General features: G+C 35.5%; 1 protein-coding gene across 3 annotated transcripts in view; it reads left to right on the top strand.

Moving 5' to 3' along the window:
• epha3 (eph receptor A3) overlaps positions 1 to 24,629 on the top strand; it is a 333,749-nt gene that overhangs the window by 209,723 nt on the left and 99,397 nt on the right. For all 3 annotated transcript variants that reach the window (XM_030125112.1, XM_030125114.1, XM_030125113.1), the window contains one exon: positions 19,217 to 19,341. In XM_030125112.1, coding sequence (XP_029980972.1) covers positions 19,217 to 19,341 — 125 coding nt within the window. The remainder of the gene's footprint in view (positions 1 to 19,216; positions 19,342 to 24,629) is intronic.

Genomic DNA, 24,629 nt, shown 5'->3' with positions numbered 1-24,629 from the left:
AATCTTATTTCAAGAAATCTTACCAAGATAATTTTCACTTGTTCCATTGGCAGATTTTTTGGCTTGAATTAAGCAAAAAAAAATCTTAAATTAACCTCTTTAACCCTGACCATATTTTCTGGGGCAAAACACCTAAAAAGACATACCCAAAGTAAATGAAGAATTACTTCACAATAATAAGGTTCATATGGATGTTCTTGGTGTCTATGGACATTTAGAGACCTCACAGAATCTATTCCCATTGTCTAAAATATTGTATCTATTACTATGCCTGAGTAAACTGCATAAATTAATTGTTTGTGTCGGAGATTTTTAATAGCATATATTTCACCCCACAAAGATCATGTTTGAACATTAAAGTTTGCACAAAAATACACTTTTGATGTACTTTTATTAACATTAGGGTCTAAACTTATAGCAAAACTTGAAAAAAACATTCATTGTCCTGATTTCTTATATTTATATAGTAGATGAATATTAATATAATTTTTTTCAGCCCGCGGGCGGGCTGATAGGGCTAAAAGGGTTTTTAAGCTAAAAAAAAAAAAAAAAATTGCCAATGGAACAAGTGAAAATTATCCCTGTATGATTTCTTGAAAAAAGCTTTTCCAGATCTATTGTCTAAAAATAAGTTCTTATATCTCACTGAAAAGTTACTGTTTAGGTGAGTATGTCTTATTTTAAGTGTGATGAGATATTTTGACGAGAAATGAGAAAAATACACTTGGTAAGATTTTGATTTTTGCAGTGCATAAGTTCAGTTTGTCATTTATATGCAAGTGTGTGTGTGTGTGTGTGTTAAGTCTGGATTTTCAAAACAGCCAGTGAAAAGTGACTGAAAGTGCGATATTTCAAAGCTGAGGCGCTGTTAAGGGGGGGGTAAATATGACAAATTCATGGGGCCCAGCATTGGTGGGGGGCCCATAGAGCAGTGGAGGGGGTCCAGTGGATACAGGTTAGAAGTTGTGAAAATTTCCTGTAAAATCCACTGTTTAATAGAAGCCTAGAAGTCGGGAGTCGGACGATGAAAGCATGTTAACTCTTTCCCCGCCAGAGCATTTTCCAGTGAGTTGGTAGCCAGCGCCAGCCGTTTTGGTCATTTTCACTAATCTTTGGAGGCTCACTGAAAATGTTGTGTTAGGAGTATGTGAACACTGAATACATCAAAAGAAAGAACAGAACTTCAACTTTTAAACACAAAAAACTATTTTATTCTATCTTTATTCGTTCGTGAGATATAATCATTTGAATATTGGTCATTTTCAGGAAAAAACTGAATTTTGAGCAAAAAGCTGAGAAAATTGCATTTTTTTCAAAGATATTGATTTTCAAGAGAAAACTGATTTCCTATTTACATTTTTGACTCTTTCTTATTTACCAACAGTAACACTGTCTTCAAAATCACAAAATAAAATAATAATAACAGCAATAATAGTAACAAACAGCTCTAAGATATCCCATCATTCCACAAAATGTTAGGGGAATCCACACCAAACTTTAGACCGAACATCTTGTAAAGCACCAGGTTCCTTCTAAACTTTGCACATTTACATACATCAGTTATAAGTCTAACACATAGTAGTTTAGCTTTTGGATATAAACACCTCAATATTCCTCATTTTCAAGAAAAAAAGAAACAAATGCACTAAATACTGTAGATTTCTGGCCTTTGGCTGCACCAGGTCCTCCTGTTGGACCAGCTGCTGTGTTTGATCTGTAAATAATTATATGGACATCTAGTTATTTATCTCTGTATGAATATATGTATTTATTTATTTCATACAAAAGCCAAATCCAACAGTGTCTTACCTGTGTCCCTGCTGACATTCTACAGCTGAATATGTTCTGTGTCCTCAGTCTGAATCTGAACTCACTCTAACAGATGCAGACTAGCTTTCCTTTGTCTTGTCCCATGTCTGTATGTCTGTCTTCTCCGTGAATGTCCTCTACAAATGTCTCTTTTCTCTTCCTCCTGTCTGTCATTTTCTCCGTGTCGCTCTGTGCCCCCGCCCCCCCCACCCGCACCTCCGTGTCGGACCTGAGCCGCTCCTTGTTTCCCGTGTTCCGTCTTCGTCTCCCTCACCTTCTGTTTCTCCGTTCCTGTCTCTAAATGGTTCTTCTGTAGCTCCATCATATATTGAATTGTCAGACTCTGTCTCCATAATCATCTTTAAGGCTTTTGAAACTGCGCGCGGTTCCTGCAGTCTTCATTTCCTCATTCAGTGACTGCCGCTGGATGCGTTGCCATGGGATACGGAGACTCCAGTGCAAAAACGTTAAACCCGGCCCGTCATTTTTCCGAAAAAGCTGCTTAATTGTTTGTTTTTGGACTAAGGAAAGTAATTCACATGATCCACAACACCTCCAACTACAGTATAACAGTGAAAACACGGATTGACGGAAAATCTCGTCATTGGCGGGGAAGCGTTGGGAAGCAATTGACGGAATATCTCGTCAATGGCGGGGAAAGAGTTAAGTTTCAGTTTCATTTCATTCTAGCGTAAGTTATGTTAGTTACGGTCCACACCCCCATGTATATACCCCCCCACTCTGACAGATTGACAAGATATTGAATTTTATGAAGGGTCCATAATGTTGACCTTTCATGGGGCCCACATTTGGTAGCAGCGCCCCATTTAAAAAAAAATATATATATAAACTGACATTCATTTTATTCTGTATGTAAGCCACCAATAAGCTTCATAATCAAACATTTGACTCGATTAAGTCATCTGCATGGACTTATTTAATTTATCCCAGGTTTACACTCTAAAAAAATACACTTCTTCAGAGTCTTCAAGGTCAAATTCATGAGTTAAATGACGTGATGCATACTTTCCCTCTGATTTATAAAACTGTATATACATGTCCTGATCTGTTTTATAATCCTTAATCATTTCCATATCTCTGTGCACAAGCCTGCTTTCCACTCCCACTATAAATATATGCGTACACTCCCTTAATAAATCATTGGCACCGCAAGTTCTTTGACATGGCCATGAAAGCAGAAAGTCAAAGACGTCTAAGTTCGCAGTGTGAAACTAAAACAAACATGTTTTTTTTTAAATCAGATTTCGCAAACAGAGGAAAATCCATCAAAATTTGCAGTAACTGAAGCGATCACAGTAGAGGATCATACAGAAGGGGCTGGCCAAGGGAAGGTTAATGTATAAATAAAAAAAAAAAAAATGTAAATCCTAAAGCCTAGCATATATGCTCATGTACAACAACAACAACACCATCCATTCACACCCATTAAACACATATAGGTTCTGTGTTATTGATAAATGATGCATCTGTAAAGGATTGTTTGCAGTGATAAGTCAGTATAAATAACCAAAAAGTACTCCGTAATTAACCCTCCGGTATCCTGTCCAGCAAGGCCCTTACTAAACACCAAGTGTGCCATTTTTGCACACTTGTGGAATATTATCAAAACATTTTTCATACAATTTGTTTTTAATTCTTGTACACTTTTTTCTATTTCATCAACTTGAGCCGTAAATAAAAATACCAAATACTCAATTGTCACATTTTTTAACCCTTTAAATGCTGTGTTTGTAATGTAAACAAACCATTTTTTTGGATGTAAAAAACACCAAAAAAAATTATTTTTTTCGATATACTACATAAAAAGTGGACCACACATTATTTGATTTTTTCATCCTGGCATATGTCATTGATGAACTCCAACATTGGTTAATTTGCATTATTATTTTTGGCGCTAGGTCAAATGTTCAAAAATACTAGTATCTGTCACCAACTGTGCGAAAAATGCACATCTATAAATCAAACTATTAAATATTATATATTGATTTATTTTTCTGCTCTAATTTGATTTTATTTTTGTAAATCAAGGTCAGCCCTAATCATACATATCAAATAATCATTCATTTTACATTTTTATAACCCTTTAAACAGTCTTTTTTGATTATGATGTCACTACATTTTTTGATGCAAAAAACACAAAATATGATTTTTTTTTTTTTTTTTTCAAAATACTACATAAAAATTGGATTACATATTTGATTTTTTCATCCTGGCATATGTTAATGATTAACTCCAACACTGGTTAATTTGCATTATTATTTTTGGCGCTAGGTCAAATGTTCAAAAATGCTAGCATCTGTCACCAAGTGTGCCAAAAATGCACACCAATAAATCAAACTATTAAATATTATACACTGATTTATTTTTTCTGCTCTAATTTGATTTTATTTTTGTAAATCAAGGTCAGCCCTAATCATACAGATCAAATAATCATTCATTTTACATTTTTATAACCCTTTAAACAGTCTTTTTTGATCATGATGTCACTACATTTTTCGATGCAAAATGTGATTTTTTTTTTTTTTCAAAATACTACAGAAAGATTGGATTACATATTTGATTTTTGCAGCCTGGCATATGTTAATGATTAACTCCAACACTGGTTAATTTGCATTATTATTTTTTGGCGCAAATGTTCAAAAATACTAGCGTCTGTCACCAAGTGTGCCAAAAATGCACATCTATAAATCAGACTATTAAATATTATACACTGATTTATTTTTCTGCTCTAATTTTTTTATTTTATTTTTGTAAATCAAGGTCAGCCCTAATCATACATATCAAATAATCATTCATTTTACATTTTTATAACCCTTTAAACAGTCTTTTTTGATCATGATGTCACTACATTTTTTGATGCAAAAAACACAAAATATGATTTTTTTTTTCCAAAATACTACAGAAAAATTGGATTACATATTTGATTTTTGCAGCCTGGTATATGTCGATGATTAACAGCAACATTAACAATGTTAATAAATTAATTTAGACCCTCACCTCTCAAATGAAGCCCAGATATCAGTAAAAGTATGATTTATGCCTTATTGGCTTTCAGATCAAAAACAGTGGTTCTAATGGAAGAAATAGTGCGTTTTAGGCACACTTAGGAGACAGATGCTAGTCTTGTAGTTTTCTTTTGTTTACAATGTGCACATTTTAGTTGGTGGCCAGAATTTTAAAGATCATGCACAAATAAACAACTTTTGAATTCTAACCTTATTTAAATTGTGAAAAATAATATTACGTTTTTTAACACGAAGTGCAAAGTGTGCCTAAAAAGCGCACCCGGATACCAGAGGGTTAAACTTTTCTCACATCATACTCCATAAATTGTTTAACTAATGCGAGTATATGAGATGGGGTGTGAACATTCTCTTCAGATGGGCAGGAAAAGGTGTGTATTTGTTTTTCTGTGAACGTATCTTTTATACATTGGGCCCCAGGTGTTTTTCCAAGTTGCCCTTGGTTTGTTGAAGACGTTCAGATCTCTCGAATGTGGCGGATGGAAATAACAACCTCTATTATCTTTTACTTTGTTGGCAGAAAAACAAAAAAACTGCAAAGACACCTGAAAAATATGAAAAACAAATGAATCTAAACATATCGGCATGACTTGTCCTTGCACTGGAAATAAAAATATAGAAAACAAGCAAAACGCTTTCCAAGAACGATACTTCGAGTCTTTTGACATCCTGTTTGTTTTTGAGAGAACATTACTAGAGTCTAAATCAAGTTCTAACTCCTGTGTGCATCATGTGACTAAAACAGACACAAAAGAAAACATGGAATGTCTAACAGCACTGTTTTTGTCAGTACAATGCCATAGATATTGATGGAAGAACTGAAGTGATTTTGGTTATTACACTGGTCAACAACAAATTTATTGTTTAAGTTTTTTGAGCTGATTTAGGATAATTTTGGTGCTGAATCCAAAAATCACATTAATTTTGCTCAATCAGGTCAACTTTCTGAACTATGCTACATATTGGCTTTTTAACATTTTTGCTTACATTTATGGGCATTTTCACATCATATGATACAAAATTCTTTCATATTTCTTGCAATAAACGAGTTCTGAAGATTTTACTTTTGCCAGTTTATGATTAATGTTTTTTTTAAATATTACAGGTGAATGAAATGGCTTCGACTAGAAGATCTTGCAAAAATAAGCCTGACGTATTCTGCTACATCTGCGGTGAATACACCATTGTACCTAACAGGAATCCTGTTAGAAAATGATTTTTTTTTCTCTTAAAACCTATTTTGGGTGAGAACTATATAAACTAGAAACGCACTCTGAGAGCGCAGACCTCCGCCAAGGCAGATCAGTGCCGCCGCCCCCCCCCCCATCACCACCAAAATTTAATAATTTGTTCCTTGTGCCAGTATCAATATTTCCAGAAATTTTCATCCAAATCTGTCCATAACTTTTTGAAAGATCCGGATCAGTCTTTGCCATTTGATAGAACACCCCATTGTAAATCCCTGAGTCAAACTGCATGAGATTTGCACAGTTCCCCCATATTGTGATTTCCACCATAAATATTAGTCCCATATTTATTTTACCTATATTTTAAGATTCCTTGACCATGAAAACATACCATTAGCAACTGGATTCATAATTATATCCTTATTAGTTCAGTAGTTATTCACGAAAATCACATTTCTCGTAATGGCGGTTTTCTTCTGGATCTGGCTCCTTAAGTATTAAAGCTACATGAAATCCGGTGGCATACTCCCGATGCGGAACTGACTGAGCTACACGATGGCGCTTGTCAGAAATTTCTACCTTTAATATTAAAGGCACAGTAGGCCAAAAAGTAAGGGCACCCCCATTTTTTATATAAATTGAGATAAAATCCGCCTTCTGGATCAGATCCGGATCAGCCTTTGAAATGTGATAGAGGACCCCATTGTCAATTCCTGAGTTAAATTTCATGAGTTTTGGTCAATAATTAAGCGAGATATTGGGAAACGAAAATTTTGGCCCCATTTACCACAATGTTAACGAAAATTTCAAAGTGATCCAGAATCCAGGATTTCTTCCGGATCACCCCCAAAAGTTAATCATTTCTTCCTTATCCCATTTCCAACAAACCCTGAAAATTTCATCAAAATCTGTCCATAACTTTTTGAGTTATGTTGCACACTAACGGACAGACAAACAGACAAACAAACAAACAAACAAACAAACAAACAAACAAACCCTGGCAAAAACATAACCTCCTTGGCGGAGGTAAAAATCAACTGATAAAGTCACAAAAATGTAATCAATTTTGTGAGAAGATCAAATTAGTATTAGTTATAAACATGTAAATAATTGGTGTAAAATGCAGTTGGTCATTTTTTCATGGTCATCAGATATGACCCATTTGGACGTTCGGAGGCTCCGTAGTTACCGTGGAAACACTGTCATCTTCTACAACATTGATTCCCCAGTAAAACCCATGGAGTTGGATCAATGACAGTGGATGGACACACTGGGTTTATATTCAATTGATGATATATTTTGCTGAAAAAGTCACTTTTTCTTCAGTTTTCTCTGCTTTTGATAAAACAACCCTCAACTTTAATCTGAGTTTTAATGAACATCTACATGATCAGTGAATTAAATATGAGAAAATACCTGGTATTCACTGAAAAAATACATAAAATACAAAGGATTATGTCATAATAATATATGATAAATCACTCATTTTGGAACTGCCACAAAAGTAACACTGGGTCCTTACGGGTTAAAAAGCTTAAAACAGACAGGAGTGATGACAAAGTGCATTTTACACCAATTATTTACATATATTGACAAAATTAATGGATCAACAGTTTAGATCAGTACACTCAAAAAAATGATTCTTGGCTTTAATAAACATGAAGTAATATTTTAAAGTAAAATGTAACTGAAATATATGAAATTTAAAGTTTATTTATCCGAAAAAGTCAAACATAATGTGAATATGCTTAATATAATGTGAATCTAAAAAAAATAAAGTAAACTTTATTTACTAGATCACATAAAAAGGCTGAGCGTCACAGTCAAACACAGTTTATGTAAAAGTTTGCATTAACTAAATCAAATCTGATTGAAGGTATTTAATTTATTCATACTGACTCAATATGATAGAAAAAACATTGTATTAAATGCAACTCTTTACATTAAACTTATGTAATAAAATTACATGGAAAATTTACATGTAATTAAAATACATAAAGTCAACATTTTTGGCTTAATTATTTTTTTGAGTGTAGATGGTTTTGGTCGTCGGTGGCTGTTTGGGTCTTTATGGGTTAAATTTAAACACACTGCACAGAAAAGTGGCAAAAAAAAAAGAAAAAAAATGGAATACGGGTTGGGTCAAAACATTGGCTGGTAGAAAGAAATGATCCTATGTCCAGATGAAAAGCAGAGAAAACCAAGGAAAACCATCATGACTGAGAGGAAAAGAGAGAAAAAAAAAAAATCAAGGTGAATGAGAGACGGTAAAACATACCCAAACACAATGGTGAATTGTGAGGCAGAGGGGAAAGTAATAGAATAAATGGACGGACTATAGCAGGACCTTTGTGCATTCCTTACTAGAGTCAGGGATTTCTGAGGTTTGGCACTTTCTACCGCGCTAGATTTATTTTACTCTTGGAATTTCACTGCACCGCTTCCCTTCGCCTTCATATTCTACAGACTACAGACAAGAGATATTTGTATAAAAAAAGATTGATGGAAGTTTTAGGAGCCCATCCTCATGTTAAGAGTGTCTGTTAAAAGGATGAGGGATTTTTTGTGAAGGAGGAAGACACCCGATCCTCGTCGTTAAACAAGAGAATAGCGGCCCGGGATCGACTTATAAATGTCCAGAGATGATGGCCAGAGTGCATATGTTTGCAGCGTATAAACTATGGACCAGAGCAGGGGATTCAAGAGGCGGCCCGTGGGTCAAAACCGGCCCATTAATCTATTTGGACCGGCCCGTTGTGGTAAACAAGTGGTGCTAGACACAACAAACCCCGCCCCTTACATGTATTGTAGCTAATTATAGCATCGATCCAGCTGATGTCATCGTATCAACTGCCTCTATATATACAGTCGTGGAAACAATTATTAGACCACCCCTTGTTTTCTTCAATTTCTTGTTCATTTTAATGCCTGGTACAACTAAAAGTACATTTGTTTGGACAAATATAATGATAACAACAAAAATAGCCCATAGGAGTTTAATTTCAGAGCTGATATCTAGACATTTTCCATGTTTTCTTGATAACACTGGGTTACAAAGAAATGTTTTTTCCAAGTTGTCTAAGTTTTTTCAACTGAATTAGGACCTTTTTTTTTTTTTAATTTCATTTATTTATTATTTTTGAATAATTATGCATAACACGAGTCAAAAATATTTTTATTTATCATCTTACGTATTATGTGTTGAAATAAGTTTGCGCCGTCATTATAAAAAAAATAGTCCCATTTTAAGCCCAAATATCATATGTATTTGTAATAAATAATCAAAAATATTTGTTTCCACTGATTTTCATGTTAGATATGATCCATTTATGCAAACTTGATAGAATAATAAAAAAAAAATATAAGACGTACTTTAACTTTCTAAGACCCAGGACATGACAGCAAAGTACAAGCTTTTTTTTTTTTTTTTTATTAAATAAGTGCCTGTATTGGAAACATCATGATGCAACAGTTTTTTCAGATGCAGTTTTAAAATTTTTTATGGAATGCCTTGTGGTGGACAGTTTTCTTTTCTTTTTTTTTTTTTTTGTATAAAGTTGTGAAACCCCTGTCCAAAAAATGTGGACAGTGGGTCTTAGGAGGATAATAATAATTCTATTAAAATAATAATCTGAGTAATGATTCTGAGCAAATGACGTTCAATCATTTACTCAAATTCATGCATTACCTTGTCCTATAGACCAGTAGTAACTAATAACACTGTGATTGAACTCTGCAGTGAACTGTGATGAATGTGGCCTAACAATAGAAAATAAAACTGATTTGAGAACACTGGGTTACAAAAAAATGTTTTTTGCAAGTTGTGTAGGTTTTTTCAACTGAATTAGGAGCATTTTGCACCGCTAAATCCAAAAATGACATCTGTTTTTCTCAATCAGGTCAGGTTTTTTTTGCTAATTTGATTTTGAAAAATTTGATCTTCTCACAAAATTGATTACATTTTTGTGACTTTATCAGTTGATTTTTTATATAGTTCTCACCCAAAATAGGTTTTAAGAGGAAAAAAATCATTTTCTAACAGGATTCCTGTTAGGTACAATGGTGTATTCACCGCAGATGTAGCAGAATACGTCAGGCTTATTTTTGCAAGATCTTCCAGTCGAAGCCATTTCATTCACCTGTAATATTAAAAAAACCATTAATCATAAATTGGCAAAAGTAAAATCTTCAGAACTCATTTATTGCAAGAAATATGAAAGAATTTTGTATCATATGATGTGAAAATGCCCATAAATGTAAGCGAAAATGTTAAAAAGCCAATATGTAGCATAGTTCAGAAAGTTGACCTGATTGAGCAAAATTAATGTGAGTTTTGGATTCAGCACACCAAAATTATCCTAAATCAGCTCAATAAACTTAAACAATAAATTGGTTGTTGACCAGTGTAATTTACTTTAAAAAGATCTTGCACAGAATCGTTCATTCGTGCATTAAATCCCATAGAGCACAGGTGCCAAACATGCAAAGGGTCCAGTCTGGCCCTTGGGATGAATTTGTGAAATGCAAAAATTACACTGAAGATAATTGTCATTTTAGTTCAGGTTCCACAAACAGACCACTTAAATCTCCAGTGGGTCAGATCAGTAAAATACTATCATAATAACCTATAAATACTCATAACTCCAAATTTTTCCCCTTGTAAATGTAAACATTTTCATGTCATTTTACTGTATTTACATTAAAACACACAAAATTTTCACAAAAACGCAAACGACTTCAACAAATATGAACATTATGAAATGTCTGAAGTGTAATTTTAACAATATTCTTCCTGTTATTAAATGTTTTGTGTATTTGCTGATCCACCGTGATGTGTGTTGTAATTTATATATGTAAATCATTTGATTTTTATTTATTTATTTATTTCGAACATGCAAGGAAACAAAATAAAACAAAACAAAAATAAAACATTTAAATGGACAGAATCTATCTTCAGCACATACGAGTCTGAATATTGCATGGTCGAAAAGGAGTAGGAAGAAGTATAAACTTATGATGATAAACATTTACATAATATTGTTAAAATTGCACTTAGTTTTCTTAAAAAAAAATCATTTGTTCATGTTATTCACAGTGTTTTAAAGGATAGTTGGTCAATATAAACATTTTCATTGCATAATTTTACTTTTTTTTGCTTTAAAACATAGAAGAAAGTTTGGAGTTGACATTATTTATATGTTATTACAGGGTGGGGAAGCAAAATTTACATCACATTTACATTACGATCACAAACTATGAAAACACAACTAACCTAAGTAGTTCTAGGTTCTCTGCAAAAGTCTGAGGCCGCCGTCAGGATCGTTGTTTTAGTAAGAATACTAGAAGTACTCGGAGGGCGCAGACCTCCGCCAAGGCAGATCAGTGCCCCCCCCCCCCGATGTTTGTCTGTCCGTGTGCAAGATAACTGAAAAAGTTACAGATGGATTTGGATGAAAATTTCAGGAAATGTTGATACTGGCTCAAGGAATAAATGATTAAATTTTGGGGTCTGCGTTCTCTTTTCTAGAAATAATGTTAGGATAACTTTAGCCTTTCGTAACGTTAGCCTACTCTCACACTTTAACTATTGGCGACAAAATCTCTTCTCCTCTAAATGTGCAGTCAGATGACCAGTAATTTAACAGTGACTCACTCTGAAACCACCTTCAAATTTACCTCAGAATTATGTATTCCATCAAAGTACAGGGTGTCCCATAAGTCTCCATACATAGGAGACATAATACATTCAACACATATATGGTTCTAACACATATTTCTTTATATTTCTTCTTTATACAGGAGACTTATGGGACACCCTGTTGGTTCTCTCCATATGTGTCACTCATTTCAAAGATGTTTATTCTTCCTTTCTCGGTTGCATTTCTAATAATCGTGCATCTTTCAGTGAGACATGCAGTGACCCGTCAATCAACTGGGGTGGCACTGGCACCTGAGGAGGTGTCCAATCAGGTTCTAGCATTAGTTTTTAGTAGATTTAGAAGATTTTCCTCGCCATGACCCGCCTTACTCTGCCTCTGACTGGCTCATCAGTCCTCATGCCTAAAGTTTACCAATCTAATCAGTGGAGGTGCTGAGTTCTAGCCAATTAGAGGCAGAGTAGGGCGGGTCATGGCTTCACCATCCTAGTGGAAAACATGGACAATTTGGCTCAGATACTACTGAAAGGTGCATATCGGTGGGATTTAGAGGTGGATATACGTAATGCTGACTGAAAAATAACTAGGTATACTCCATATGCCTAAGGGGGGGGGGGGGGGGGGGGGTTATTTCAGGAAAATTTTCAGATTCAACTTTAGCCCAGATTTTCTAATGTTCCCATGTCTTGGGATTACAAAAATGTTCATTGTAAATTTTGTTTCCCCACCCTGTATGTTATTACTTAACTGGTCCGGCCCACTTCTGATCAAATTTGGCTTTAATGTGGCCTTTGAACTAAAATGAGTTTGACACCCCTGCCATAGAGAATGAATATGGGTCATTTTTAACATTAAGGGTCTGCATAGTTAATGCGTCCAGTGCTTAACATCATACCCACCTACTATCCAACTACGCACAGGCCTCTGTTCTGTTCACAAATATCTCAGTCTGCAGCTGCACACTCTCCATCAGCTCTGAAAGTTTACAAGGATTAGGTATGTCAGTGCACCAGCCCCACCTGTCTATACACTTTCTCCCACATACACACTTACGTACAGATGCCAAAGCTGTTAAAAGCTGGATTAAGTGTTTCCCTGGGAAGGAGCGCTGTGTCCTGGCTGCGCTGTCAAGGTGCTGTCAGATAGCCCCACCACCCCCACCCACCACCCCTCCTCTTCATCTCACCTCCTTTGCCCTCCACTCATTGTCGTAGATATGCTAACAACAGAATGACTGTAATCCACCTTTAGAGGAGTTCAGTCTAATATCAACACGCTGAACTGTGCTTGAACTTGGCCCAATTTACCACGAGGACAGGACATCCACGTAAGAGTAGAGTATAAGGTGATCTTTTAATGCTGTAATCTATAATAACACACAGAGACTGAGACAAAAACCCTCAAAGACTTAAACAGCTACTAATCTAAAATGTTTAATAACTTAAAAAAAAAAAAAAAGCAATTACCAGAAAGTGGATGAAGAATGAGGTACCTAAGGTTGAGCACTGGGTTGAGGTAATACACAATATTTATGTGATGGAAAAGCGAACTTTTTCTCTGAGACTGGAAGTGGATAGATTTAAAAGAATTTGGGAAAACTGGATAGAGTACATAAAAGCAATTAGGTCTGATTTTATCTGAGATGTATATTGTGGGAAAAAAACAAACAAAAAACTAGTTCATGCTACAGAGGTTTGGTTTGTTCTTGTCAATTACACTGAACAAAAATATAAACGCACCACTTTTGTTTTTGCTCCCATTTTTCATGAGCTGAACTCAAAGATCTAAAACTTTTTCTATGTACACAAAAGGCCTATTTCTCTCAAATATTGTTCATAAATTTGTCTAAATCTGTGTTAGTGAGCACTTCTCCTTTGTCCTTTGCTGAGATAATCCATCCACCTCACAGGTGTGGCATATCAAGATGCTGATTAGACAGCAGGATTATTGCACAGGTGTGATTTAGGCTGGCCACAATAAAAGGCCACTCTAAAATGTGCAGTTTTACTGTATTGGGTGGTCCAGGGGGGTCAGAAAACCAGTCAGTATTTGGTGTGACCACCATTTTCCTCGCACAGTCTTCTTCATGAATTCTCTGAAACAGCTTTGCAGATGGCTTATGGTAGAGAAATGAACATTCAATTCACAGGCAAAAGCTCTGGTGGAGATTCCTGAAGTCAGCATGCCAATTGCATATTCCCTCAAAACTTGTGACATCTGTGGTATTGTGCTGTGTGATAAAACTGCACATTTTGGAGTGGCCTTTTATTGTGGCCAGCCTAAGGCACACCTGTGCAAAAATCCTGCTGTCTAATCAGCATCTTGATATGCCACACCTGTGAGGTGGATCCCCACCCTGTATAATTTTAAGAAAAAATAATATAATTTTGAGTTTGATGGCAGCAACATATAACATATTAGAATTGTTCTTTCATATAGACAGAATTTAAGATTTTTTTTCTTAATTTGCTGCTTTTATGATCTTCTGTTAAGTTGATTTCATTTTTAGTACAGGGTGGGGAAGCAAAATTTACAATGAACATTTAGTTGTTTTTTCTCAGCAGGCACTACGTCAGTTGTTTTGAAACCAAACATATATTGATGTCATAATCATACCTAACACTATTATCCATACCTTTTCAGAAACTTTTGCCCATATGAGTAATCAGGAAAGCAAACGTCAAAGAGTGTGTGATTTGCTGAATGCACTCGTTACACCAAAGGAGATTTGAAAAATAGTTGGAGTGTCCATAAAGACTGTTTATAATGGAAAGAAGAGAATGACTATGAGCAAAACTATTACGAGAAAGTCTGGAAGTGGAGGAAGCAACAAAAAATGTACCAAAGCTTTTATTAAAGCTCTCAAATCCAAAATCCTAAAGGATCCAACCAAATCCATGAGAAAAATGGCAATTGAACTTGAGGTAGACAACAAGACCGTTAGAAATGCAGTAAATTATGATTTGAAGTTAAAATCTTACACAAGAACACCAAAACACTTGTTGACAACAGCAACAAATCCAACTTTAGCAATTTTTGGGAATCATGTTTATGGCCGCCTTCTAGCCCAGATCTAAACCCTCTGGATTCTGCTATTTGGGGCGTTTTAGAACATGCTACCAATAGAACATCACACAGCAATGTCGACTTTCTTAAAGATACTATTAAAGAAGAATGGGAGAAGTTGTCACCTGAATATTTGAGGAACACTTGCGCAAGTTTCAGGAAGTGTGTGAAGGCAGTTATTGAGAAAGAAGGAGGACACATAGAATAAAAACATTTTCTATTATGTACATTTTCTTGTGGCAAATAAATTCTCATGACTTTCAATAAACTAATTGGTCATACACTGTCTTTCAATCCCTGCCTCAAAATATTGTAAATTTTGCTTCCCCACCCTGTATCTCTGGATCTCTTCTCTGTTGGACAGAAAAACTATTAATCTTCGTCCACGCTCGATGAACTGCTCATTAAACTATTACCGCCCCCCGTAGTTGAACACTGTAGGAAAAAATACGAGCCAGTGACTGCATTGTAGATCTCCAATCACATGTGAATAACAATGAAAGACAATTTTTAAGGTCATTATGCGCCTCGGATGCCGGCGACAGTAACAAAGAGTGACAGAAAATTAAGTGTTTAGCAACACACATGCGAGGAGGCGGGGGCAATAGAAGCAAAAGAAGGGAAAGGAACTTGAAGCTGCCTTTAAGCCGCCCAGACACAGTAAATCATTACCACCATAAACCACAGAGCCAATAAAAAAGCACAGCCTCACCCGCTATCGGAACCAGAGGGAGAGTCGGAGAGGAGGAGCAGGGGGTATAGAAACAGATTCTCCCCATCTGGATTCATTATAGGAGAAAAAATAACTTCCCGCAGAAATACACACAAGTATATGCACAGGCAGACACACACACACACACACATGCGTAGACACACTCTGCAACTATATAATCACAATCAAGAGAGGCTCGAACATTTCAAAGACAAACATGTTTTTTCCTGTGGTCTAATAAAATTAAAAGTCGATGCCTCAGATGCCGGGCTGGCCCCGAAGCTGCCTGGCAATTATAGAGCAGTAAAAAAAGGGAAATGAGAAAGGGAGTGAAGAAAGAGAGACAGAACGAGGGAGGGAGAGAGAGAGGGAGGGAGGGTGCCCGAGCTTGATAGAGGAAGGGATGTGCTGAATTACTAGATTGGGACCATGTGAACTCCCTGCAGCGAAGCGATGCATGGGTGAAAGATTGGCGAGGAAGATTGGCGAGGAAGGGAGCGCCAAACAAACCGTGATGGGAACAGAAGATATGTTGTAAAGAGATGATTCCGTCTGATAATATATGCACTTTTGGTGAAGTACATGTAAACAGGAATACTAATATGTTTAGGTTCAACTTTTAGAAAACACCGAGTGGACGTTTACATCGAAACTAAGCGTAGAATTATGGAATGATTCGACCTGTGACTCCGCTTCTGAACTCATCTGTTGCAAAGAAAGAAGTCTAGTGCTGCATTAGTAAACCCCCCAAGACCTGAACAGACCCAGAGGTGTAGTCCAGGGTATATGGGGGGGGGGGGTAAAATCAAATACTATATTAGCCCTGATTTTCTGATGCAACAAGATGTTCTTAGCACTCCTGTGTAATTTTTTTTTTGAAATTTTCATCCAACACCCCCCCCCCACACACACACACACACACACACACACACACACCCCACACACACACCCTGAAAATTACTTTTTTAACTCTGAAAACTGCAACTTTCACAGCTTCTCCACTCTTTTGTCCGGTGCAATGTATAAATATGTTGATGATGGGCCATTTAATGATCTTGCAAATGTCATATTGTATTGTAAGAGTCCTTTACTAACTTATTTAGTTATTTATTCCATTTCTTTGCTCTATTTATTATTATTGTGACTTCAAATTTTTTAAATTTTTAAATTTTTTAATTTTATGTTCTTATCCTGGTTTTTATCCCAGATTGTTTTTATTTTATCTTTTCTGGTTTTTATTGTGTTTTTATTGCATCTTGTTTTTATTTATTTGATCTTTTTTTTTTTATTCTTTTACTTATCCATGCTGCTATACCGATGAATGGTGGAACACTGAACACTTTTTGTCCTGTCTGTAAGCAAGATCAAGTGCCTGTCTTGCATGTTCAATGTATGTGTTGTTGTAATGCCAAGGCAATCACCTAAACTGCAAAACAAATCTACCTATGGGTATAAATAAAGTAACCTTGACCTTGACCTTTGTACTATGGAAAGTCTAATGTCAAGGTCATGTTGGAGGTTAAAGGTCACCAAAATGCCTAGTTTTTTCAAAAATTCATACCATTCCGACAGTTGTCAAATATGTCCTTAGTGCTCTTCCCTCTGGTTTCCTGAGATGTTTTCACATTTTTGTAATCCCAAGACATGGGAGCATTAGAAAATCTGGGCTAAAGTTGAATCTGAAAATTTTCCTGAAATAAGACCCCCCCCCCCCCCCCCTTAGGCATATGGAGTATACCTACTTATTTTTCAGTCAGCATTACGTATACCCACTTCTAAATCCCACCGATATGCACCTTTCAGTAGTATCTGAGCCAAATTGCCCATGTTTTCCACTAGGATGGTGAAGCCATGACCCGCCCTACTCTGCCTCTGATTGGCTAGAACTCAGCACCTTCACTGATTAGATTGGTTAACTTTAGGCATGAGGACTGATGAGCCAATCAGAGGCAGAGTAAGGCGGGTCATGGCGAGGAAAATCTTCTAAATCTACTAAAAACTAACGCCTGAACCTGATTGGACACCTCCTCAGGTGTCAGTGCCACCTCAGTTGATTGACAGGTCACTGCACGTCTCATTGAAAGATGCACGATTATTGGAAATGTAAACAAGAAAGGAAGAATAAACATCTTTGAAATGAGTGACACATATGGAGAGAACCTACAGGGTGTCCCATAAGTCTCCATACATAGGAGACATAATACATTCCACACATATATGGTTCTAACACGTATTTCTTTATATTTCTTCTTTGTACAGGGTGGGGAAGCAAAATTTACAATGAACATTTAGTTGTTTTTTTCTCAGCAGGCACTATTATTCAATTGTTTTGAAACCAAACATATATTGATGTCATAATCATACCTAACACTATTATCCATACCTTTTCAGAAACTTTTGCCCATATGAGTAATCAGGAAAGCAAACGTCAAAGAGTGTGTGATTTGCTGAATGCACTCGTCACACCAAAGGAGATTTCAAAAATAGTTGGAGTGTCCATAAAAACTGTTTATAATGGAAAGAAGAGAATGACTATGAGCAAAACTATTACGACAAAGTCTGGAAGATACTATTAAAGAAGAATGGGAGAAGTTGTCACCCCACTATTTGAGGAACACTTGCGCAAGTTTCAGGAAGTGTGTGAAGGCAGTTATTGAGAAAGAAGGAGGACACATAGAATAAAAACATTTTCTATTATGTCAGTTTTCTTGTGGCAAATAAATTCTCATGACTTTCAACAAACTAATTGGTCATACACTGTCTTTCAATCCCTGGCTCAAAATATTGTAAATTTTGCTTCCCCACCCTGCAGTTCTTCAGCAGACACACATTGAAATGTGTTGCCGACAAAATGGCAGTCATATAGAGCATATTATATAAATAAAAATGGTTTATGTCAAGAAACGTTTATTTTTCCTATGTATGGAGACTTATGGGACATCCTGTACTTTAATGGAATACATAATTCTGAGGTAAATTTGAAGGTGGTTTCAGAGTGAGTCGCTGTTAAATTACTGGTCATCTGACTGCACATTTAGAGGAGAAGAGATTTTGTCGCCGATAGTTAAAGTGTGAGAGTAGGCTAACGTTACGAAAGGCTAAAGTTATCCTAACATTATTTCTAGAAAAGAGAACGCAGACCCCAAAATTTAATCATTTATTCCTTGTGCCAGTATCAACATTTCCTGAAATTTTCATCCAAATCCATCCTTGACTTTTTCAGTTATCTTGCACACGGACAGACAAACATCGGGGGGGGGGCACTGATCTGCCTTGGCGGAGGTCTGCGCCCTCCAAGTACTTCTAGTATTCTTACTAAAACAACGATCCTGACGGCGGCCTCAGACTTTTGCAGAGAACCTAGAACTACTTAGGTTAGTTGTGTTTTCATAGTTTGTGATCGGGGTTAATTGGTCTTAAGCACCGCTCCCAGAGGACTTGAACGCATATGTCTTAAGTCCATATGTGTGTTTTTGTGTGCACTATATATGTCCAACCACTCTTTGCATTAGTCCCATTCTACCCAGCGACCCGGGGCCACAGCTTTAATGTGGCCCCACTGGGCAGCAAACTGAATTAGCCTAACAGGAACCATAGACAATTGCCAGGATGCAACACCAGGGACTGAACTTCCATTGAACCTTCCTATAAAGAAGCTTTCTTTCTCCCCCCACTCCACCATCACTACCCCCCCCCCCCCCCCCCAACCCCCTCCTCTATGTCTGTCTTTTTCCCTCCCAGCTCCCTCTCCAGTAACAGTGATCAGAAAGGAGAAGACATCCCGAAACAGCGTCTCCTTGTCCTGGCTGGAGCCGGAGAGGCCCAACGGCATCATCCTCGACTATGAGATCAAATACTACGAAAAGGTTGGTGCAGAAAATATCACTCACCTCATGTTCCTTTGAGCGGGAACGGATCATTAACTGTGCTCCACTTGAGTGTTTTCTAGCAGTGATTCATTTCCCTGGTTCTGGTTATGTGTGTGAAGACAAAAATTGCACTCAAGTTTGCACGAATATATGTTTAAACCCATAAAGACCCAAACACCGACCAGCAACAAAAACCATCGACTGATCTAAAATGTACTGTTTAATATGTATTAATCCACTAATCCTGTCAATCCATGTAAATAACTGGTGTAAAATATAGTTTGTCGTCTTTTCATGGTCATCAGATATGACCCATTTGGACGTTCAGAGGCTCTATAGTTACCATGGAAACACTGTCATCTTCCACAACATTGATTCACCAGTAAAACCCATGGAGTTGGATCTATGACAGTGGATGGACACTTATTTTTATGCTTCGTTAATGATATTTTTTGTTGAAAAAGTCATGTTTTTTAGTGATTTTTCTCCAAAACTTTTGAATTTACTCTTAACGAACATAAATAAATTAAATATAGGTAAATGCATGGTTTACACTGTAAAAATACAAAATACAGAGGATAATACTGAAAATAAATGGTGACAAATCACTCAAGAAAGATTAGATATAGAAAATTTAACTGGGAAGGGACGCAATAGCCGCGCTGGGTCTTTATGGGTTAAGTGAAAATCAGGTATTTTCCTGTATTTATCCATAAAACCTCATATTAAAGTCGAAGGTTATTATGTCAGAAACAGAGAAAACTGAAGAAAAGGTGACTTTTTCAGTGAAATACATCATTAATCAAGCATAAACCAAGTGTCTTCCATCCACTGTCATTGATCCAACTCCATGGGTTTTACTCAGGGGTGTCAAAGGTTAAAAATAGAGAAAAGTTATTGTAGGAACTGCCATAAAACATACAGTGGTTCTCAAACTTTTTACAGTGGAGTACCCCCTGAAATATACTTGTTTTAATTCAAGTACCCCCAACTCTCACCTGCTGATCCACTAATCCTGTCAATACATGTAAATAATTGGTGTAAAATAAAGTTTGTCATCTTTTCATGGTCATCAGATATGACCCATTTGGACATTCAGGCGCTCTGTAGCTCCCATGGAAACACTGTCATCTTCTATAACATTGATTCACCAGTAAAACCCATGGAGTTGGATCTATGACAGTGGATGGAGACTCTTGGTTTTATATATGTTACATAAAATGTGCAAAAATTAAGTCAAAAAAGAATAAAATAAGCAACAAAATGAACAAAAACAGCCAACATATAATCAATAAAATGAACAGAAATTCATAATAAATAATTAAAACATTGATTCACCAGTAAAACCCATTGAGTTTGATCGATGACAGTGGATGGAAATGCTTGGTTTTATATATGTTACATAAAATGAACAAAAATGACAAGTAACTTGAAAAAAATCTGCAAAAATTAAGTAAAAAAAATAAAATAAGCAACAAAATGAACAAAAACACCCAACATAATCAATAAAATGAATAGAAATTCATAATAAATCATTAAATCATTGATTCACCAGTAAAAACCATGGAGTTGGATCACTGACAGTGGATGGACACACTTTGTTTTATATATGTTACATAAAATGAACAAAAATGATAAGTAACGTGAAAAAATATGCAAGAAATGTACAAAAATGAAGTAAAAAAGAATAAAATAAGCAACAAAATGAACAAAAACAGGTAACGTAATCAAAAAAAAATGAACAGGAATTCATAATAAATCATTAAAACATTGATTCACTAGTAAAACCCATGGAGTTTGATAAATGACAGTGGATGGAAATGCTTGGTTTTATATATGTTACATAAAATGAACATGAGTTATGTGAAAAAAATAAGCAAAAAACGAAGTAACAAAGAATAAAATAAGCAACAAAATGAACAAAAACAGCCAACGTAATCACGTAAAATGAACAGAAATTAATAATACATAATTAAAACGTTGATTGACTAGTAACACCCATAGAGTTGGATCAATGACAGTGGATGGAGACACTGGGTTTAATATATGTTACATAAAATGAACATGAGTAATGTGAAAAAAAAAAGCAAAAAAAGTACAAAAATGAAGTAAAAAAGAATAAAATAAGCAACAAAATGAACAAAAACAGCCAACATAATCAATAAAAGCAACAGAAATTCATAATAAATCATGAAAACATTGATTCACCGGTAAAACCCATAGAGTTTGATAAATAACAGCAGACGTAGACACTTGTTTTATGTTCAAATAATGATATATTTCATTAAAAAAGTCACATTTTCTTCAGTTTTCTCTGCTGTTGATATAATAACCCTCAACTTTAATCTGAGCTTTTATGAACATCGATATGATCACGACAGTAGATATTGGAAAATACCTGATTTAACTGGGAAAATGCAATATACAGAGGATTATTTCATCATAAATGGTGACAAATTGCTAAAGAAATGTTAAATATAGACCAAAAAAAAATCAATTGGGAACTACCACTGAAGTAGCACTGGGTCTTTATGGGTTAATTTAGTCCTGAGATTAAAAAAAAGTTTTATTTCCTGGACTGTTTTGTGTATTTTCTTTTCATTTTATTGACTGAATGTTTGATTTGTTGCTCTTAGGTGTAATGTAGTAAAAAAAAAAAAATAAATAAACAGGAATTCATAATCATGAAAACATTGATTCACCAGTAAAACCCATACAGTTTGATAAATAACAGCGGTCGTAGACACTTGTTTTATGTTCAGTTAATCGTACTGAAAAGTCACTTTTACTTCAGTTTTCTCTGTTTTTGTTTTCATTAATCTGAGCCTTTGTTAACATCTATACGATCACTACATTAAATATCGGAAAATACCTGATCTAACTGAAAAAATGCAATATACAGAGGATTATTTTATAATAAATGGTGACAAATTGCTAAAGAAATGTTAAATATTGACCAAAAAAATCAATTGGGAACTACCACCGAAGTAGCACTGGGTCTTTATGGGTTAATTTAGTCCTGAGATTAAAAAAAAGTTTTATTTCCTGGACTGTTTTGTGTATTTTCTTTTCATTTTATTGACTGAATGTTTGATTTGTTGCTCTTAGGTGTAATGTACTAAAAAAAAATAAAAAAAAATAAACAGGAATTCATAATCATGAAAACATTGATTCACCAGTAAAACCCATACAGTTTGATAAATAACAGCGGTCGTAGACACTTGTTTTATGTTCAGTTAATCGTACTGAAAAGTCACTTTTACTTCAGTTTTCTCTGTTTTTGTTTTCATTAATCTGAGCCTTTGATAACATCTATACGATCACTACATTAAATATCGGAAAATACCTGATCTAACTGAAAAAATGCAATATACAGAGGATTATTTTATAATAAATGGTGACAAATTGCTAAAGAAATGTTAAATATAGACCAAAAAAATCAAGTGGGAAGTAGCACTGGGTCTAGTAAAAAAAAAAAAAAAGTACTCCCTTGATGCGTCTTCATAAAACAAATGCTTCCCTTTGTGACGTTTTTACACTCGTCCCCTCTTCATCCTTTTGTTCGCCTTTGTTCCTCCTCTGTTTTTGACTCTTCCTGTCATTCCTTTCCTCTTTCCCCTTTTTCATCTCGGCCTCTATTTTTCATGCTGTCCTCTTGTCCCCTCCCCTCCTTAATGGAGACAAGTTTTATGGCAGACAGTAAATGAGTCTGTGGGGTCGCCCATGCCTCTGCGAGGGGAAATTAGTGCAGAACGAATTACACTGACTTTCAGCACCAACGCTGCGCTATGGCTGACATTTGATGGTGAAATTAGCCGTGGATGCAAGTTTAATCACTCTGGCAGATTCAGTGAGTGTGTATCTGCGTGTCTCTGTGTGTGTCCCAGATCACAGTTTGCTTGAATGCCAACAGTGGCCCCTAATCTCTTGATTAGTAGGCTGACAGAAGCTGTTTCCTCCCTAAACTCTGTTCCCTGCTCAGCCATCCTTACCTAAGATGTTGAAACAAGGCTCAAAAACAGCAAGTGGAAAAGTTAATGACTGGTACCGGGTCAGAGCTCAGTACGGGTCGGATTCTGAACTGCAGCTCGGTTTTCTTTAGTTGCAAACAAATTCATGCACAGTTCCAGGCAAGGTTCGAATAGTTTTGGATTTTTCATTATAGTTTAGTTTTTTTTAGTTTTGACTTTTTTTCTCTAATTCAGTTACTTTATCCCTCCGGTATCCCGTCCAGCAAGGCCCTTACTAAGCACCAAGCACACTTGTGGAATAATGTCAAAAAATTTTTCATACAGTTTGTTTTGAATTCTTTTACACTTTTTTCTATTTCATCAACTTGAGCCGTAAATAAAAATACCAAATACTCAATACTTGTCACATTTTTTAACCCTTTAAATGCCGTGTTTGTAATGTAAACAAACCATTTTTTTGGATGCAAAAAACACAAAAAAATTTTTTTTTCAATATACTACATAAAAAGTGGATCACATATTATTTGATTTTTGCAGCCTGGCATACAGGGGTTGGACAAAATAATGGAAACACCTTCACCTCAAGATGATAATGCCCCAATCCATACAGCTAGAATTGTTAAAGAATGGCATGAGGAACATTCTAATGAAGTTGAGCATCTCGTATGGCCGGCACAGTCCCCAGACCTCAACAGTATTGAGCATTTATGGTCAGTTTTAGAAATTCAAGTAAGACGTTGATTTCCACCGCCATCGTCTCTAAAAGAGTTGGAGGGTATTCTAACTGAAGAATGGCTTAAAATTCCTTTGGAAACAATTCACAAGTTGTATGACTCAATACCTCAGAGAATTGAGGCTGTAATTGCTGCAAAAGGCGGACCTACACCATATTAAAATTATATTTTGTTGAGTTTTTAAGGTGTTTCCATTATTTTGTCCAACCCCTGTATGTCAATGATTAACTCCAACATTGGTTAATTTGCATTATTATTTTTGGCACTAGGTCAAATGTTCAAAAATACTAGCATCTGTCACCAAGTGTGCGTAAAATGCACACCTTTAAATCAAACTATTAAATATTATATATTGATTTATTTTTCTGCTCTAATTTGATTTTATTTTTGTAAATCAAGGTCAGCCCTAATCATACAGATCAAATAATCATTCATTTTAGATTTTTTTAACGCTTTAAACGATCTCTTTTCGTCATGATGTCACTACATTTTTTGATGCAAAAAACACAAAATATGTTTGTTTGTTTGTTTTTTTCAAAATACTACATAAAAATTGGATTACATATTATTTGATTTTTGC

The sequence above is a fragment of the Sphaeramia orbicularis genome, chromosome 21, assembly GCF_902148855.1.
Source record: "Sphaeramia orbicularis chromosome 21, fSphaOr1.1, whole genome shotgun sequence".
Taxonomy (NCBI): domain Eukaryota; kingdom Metazoa; phylum Chordata; class Actinopteri; order Kurtiformes; family Apogonidae; genus Sphaeramia; species Sphaeramia orbicularis.
This window is presented reverse-complemented; position numbering and strand designations above follow the sequence as displayed.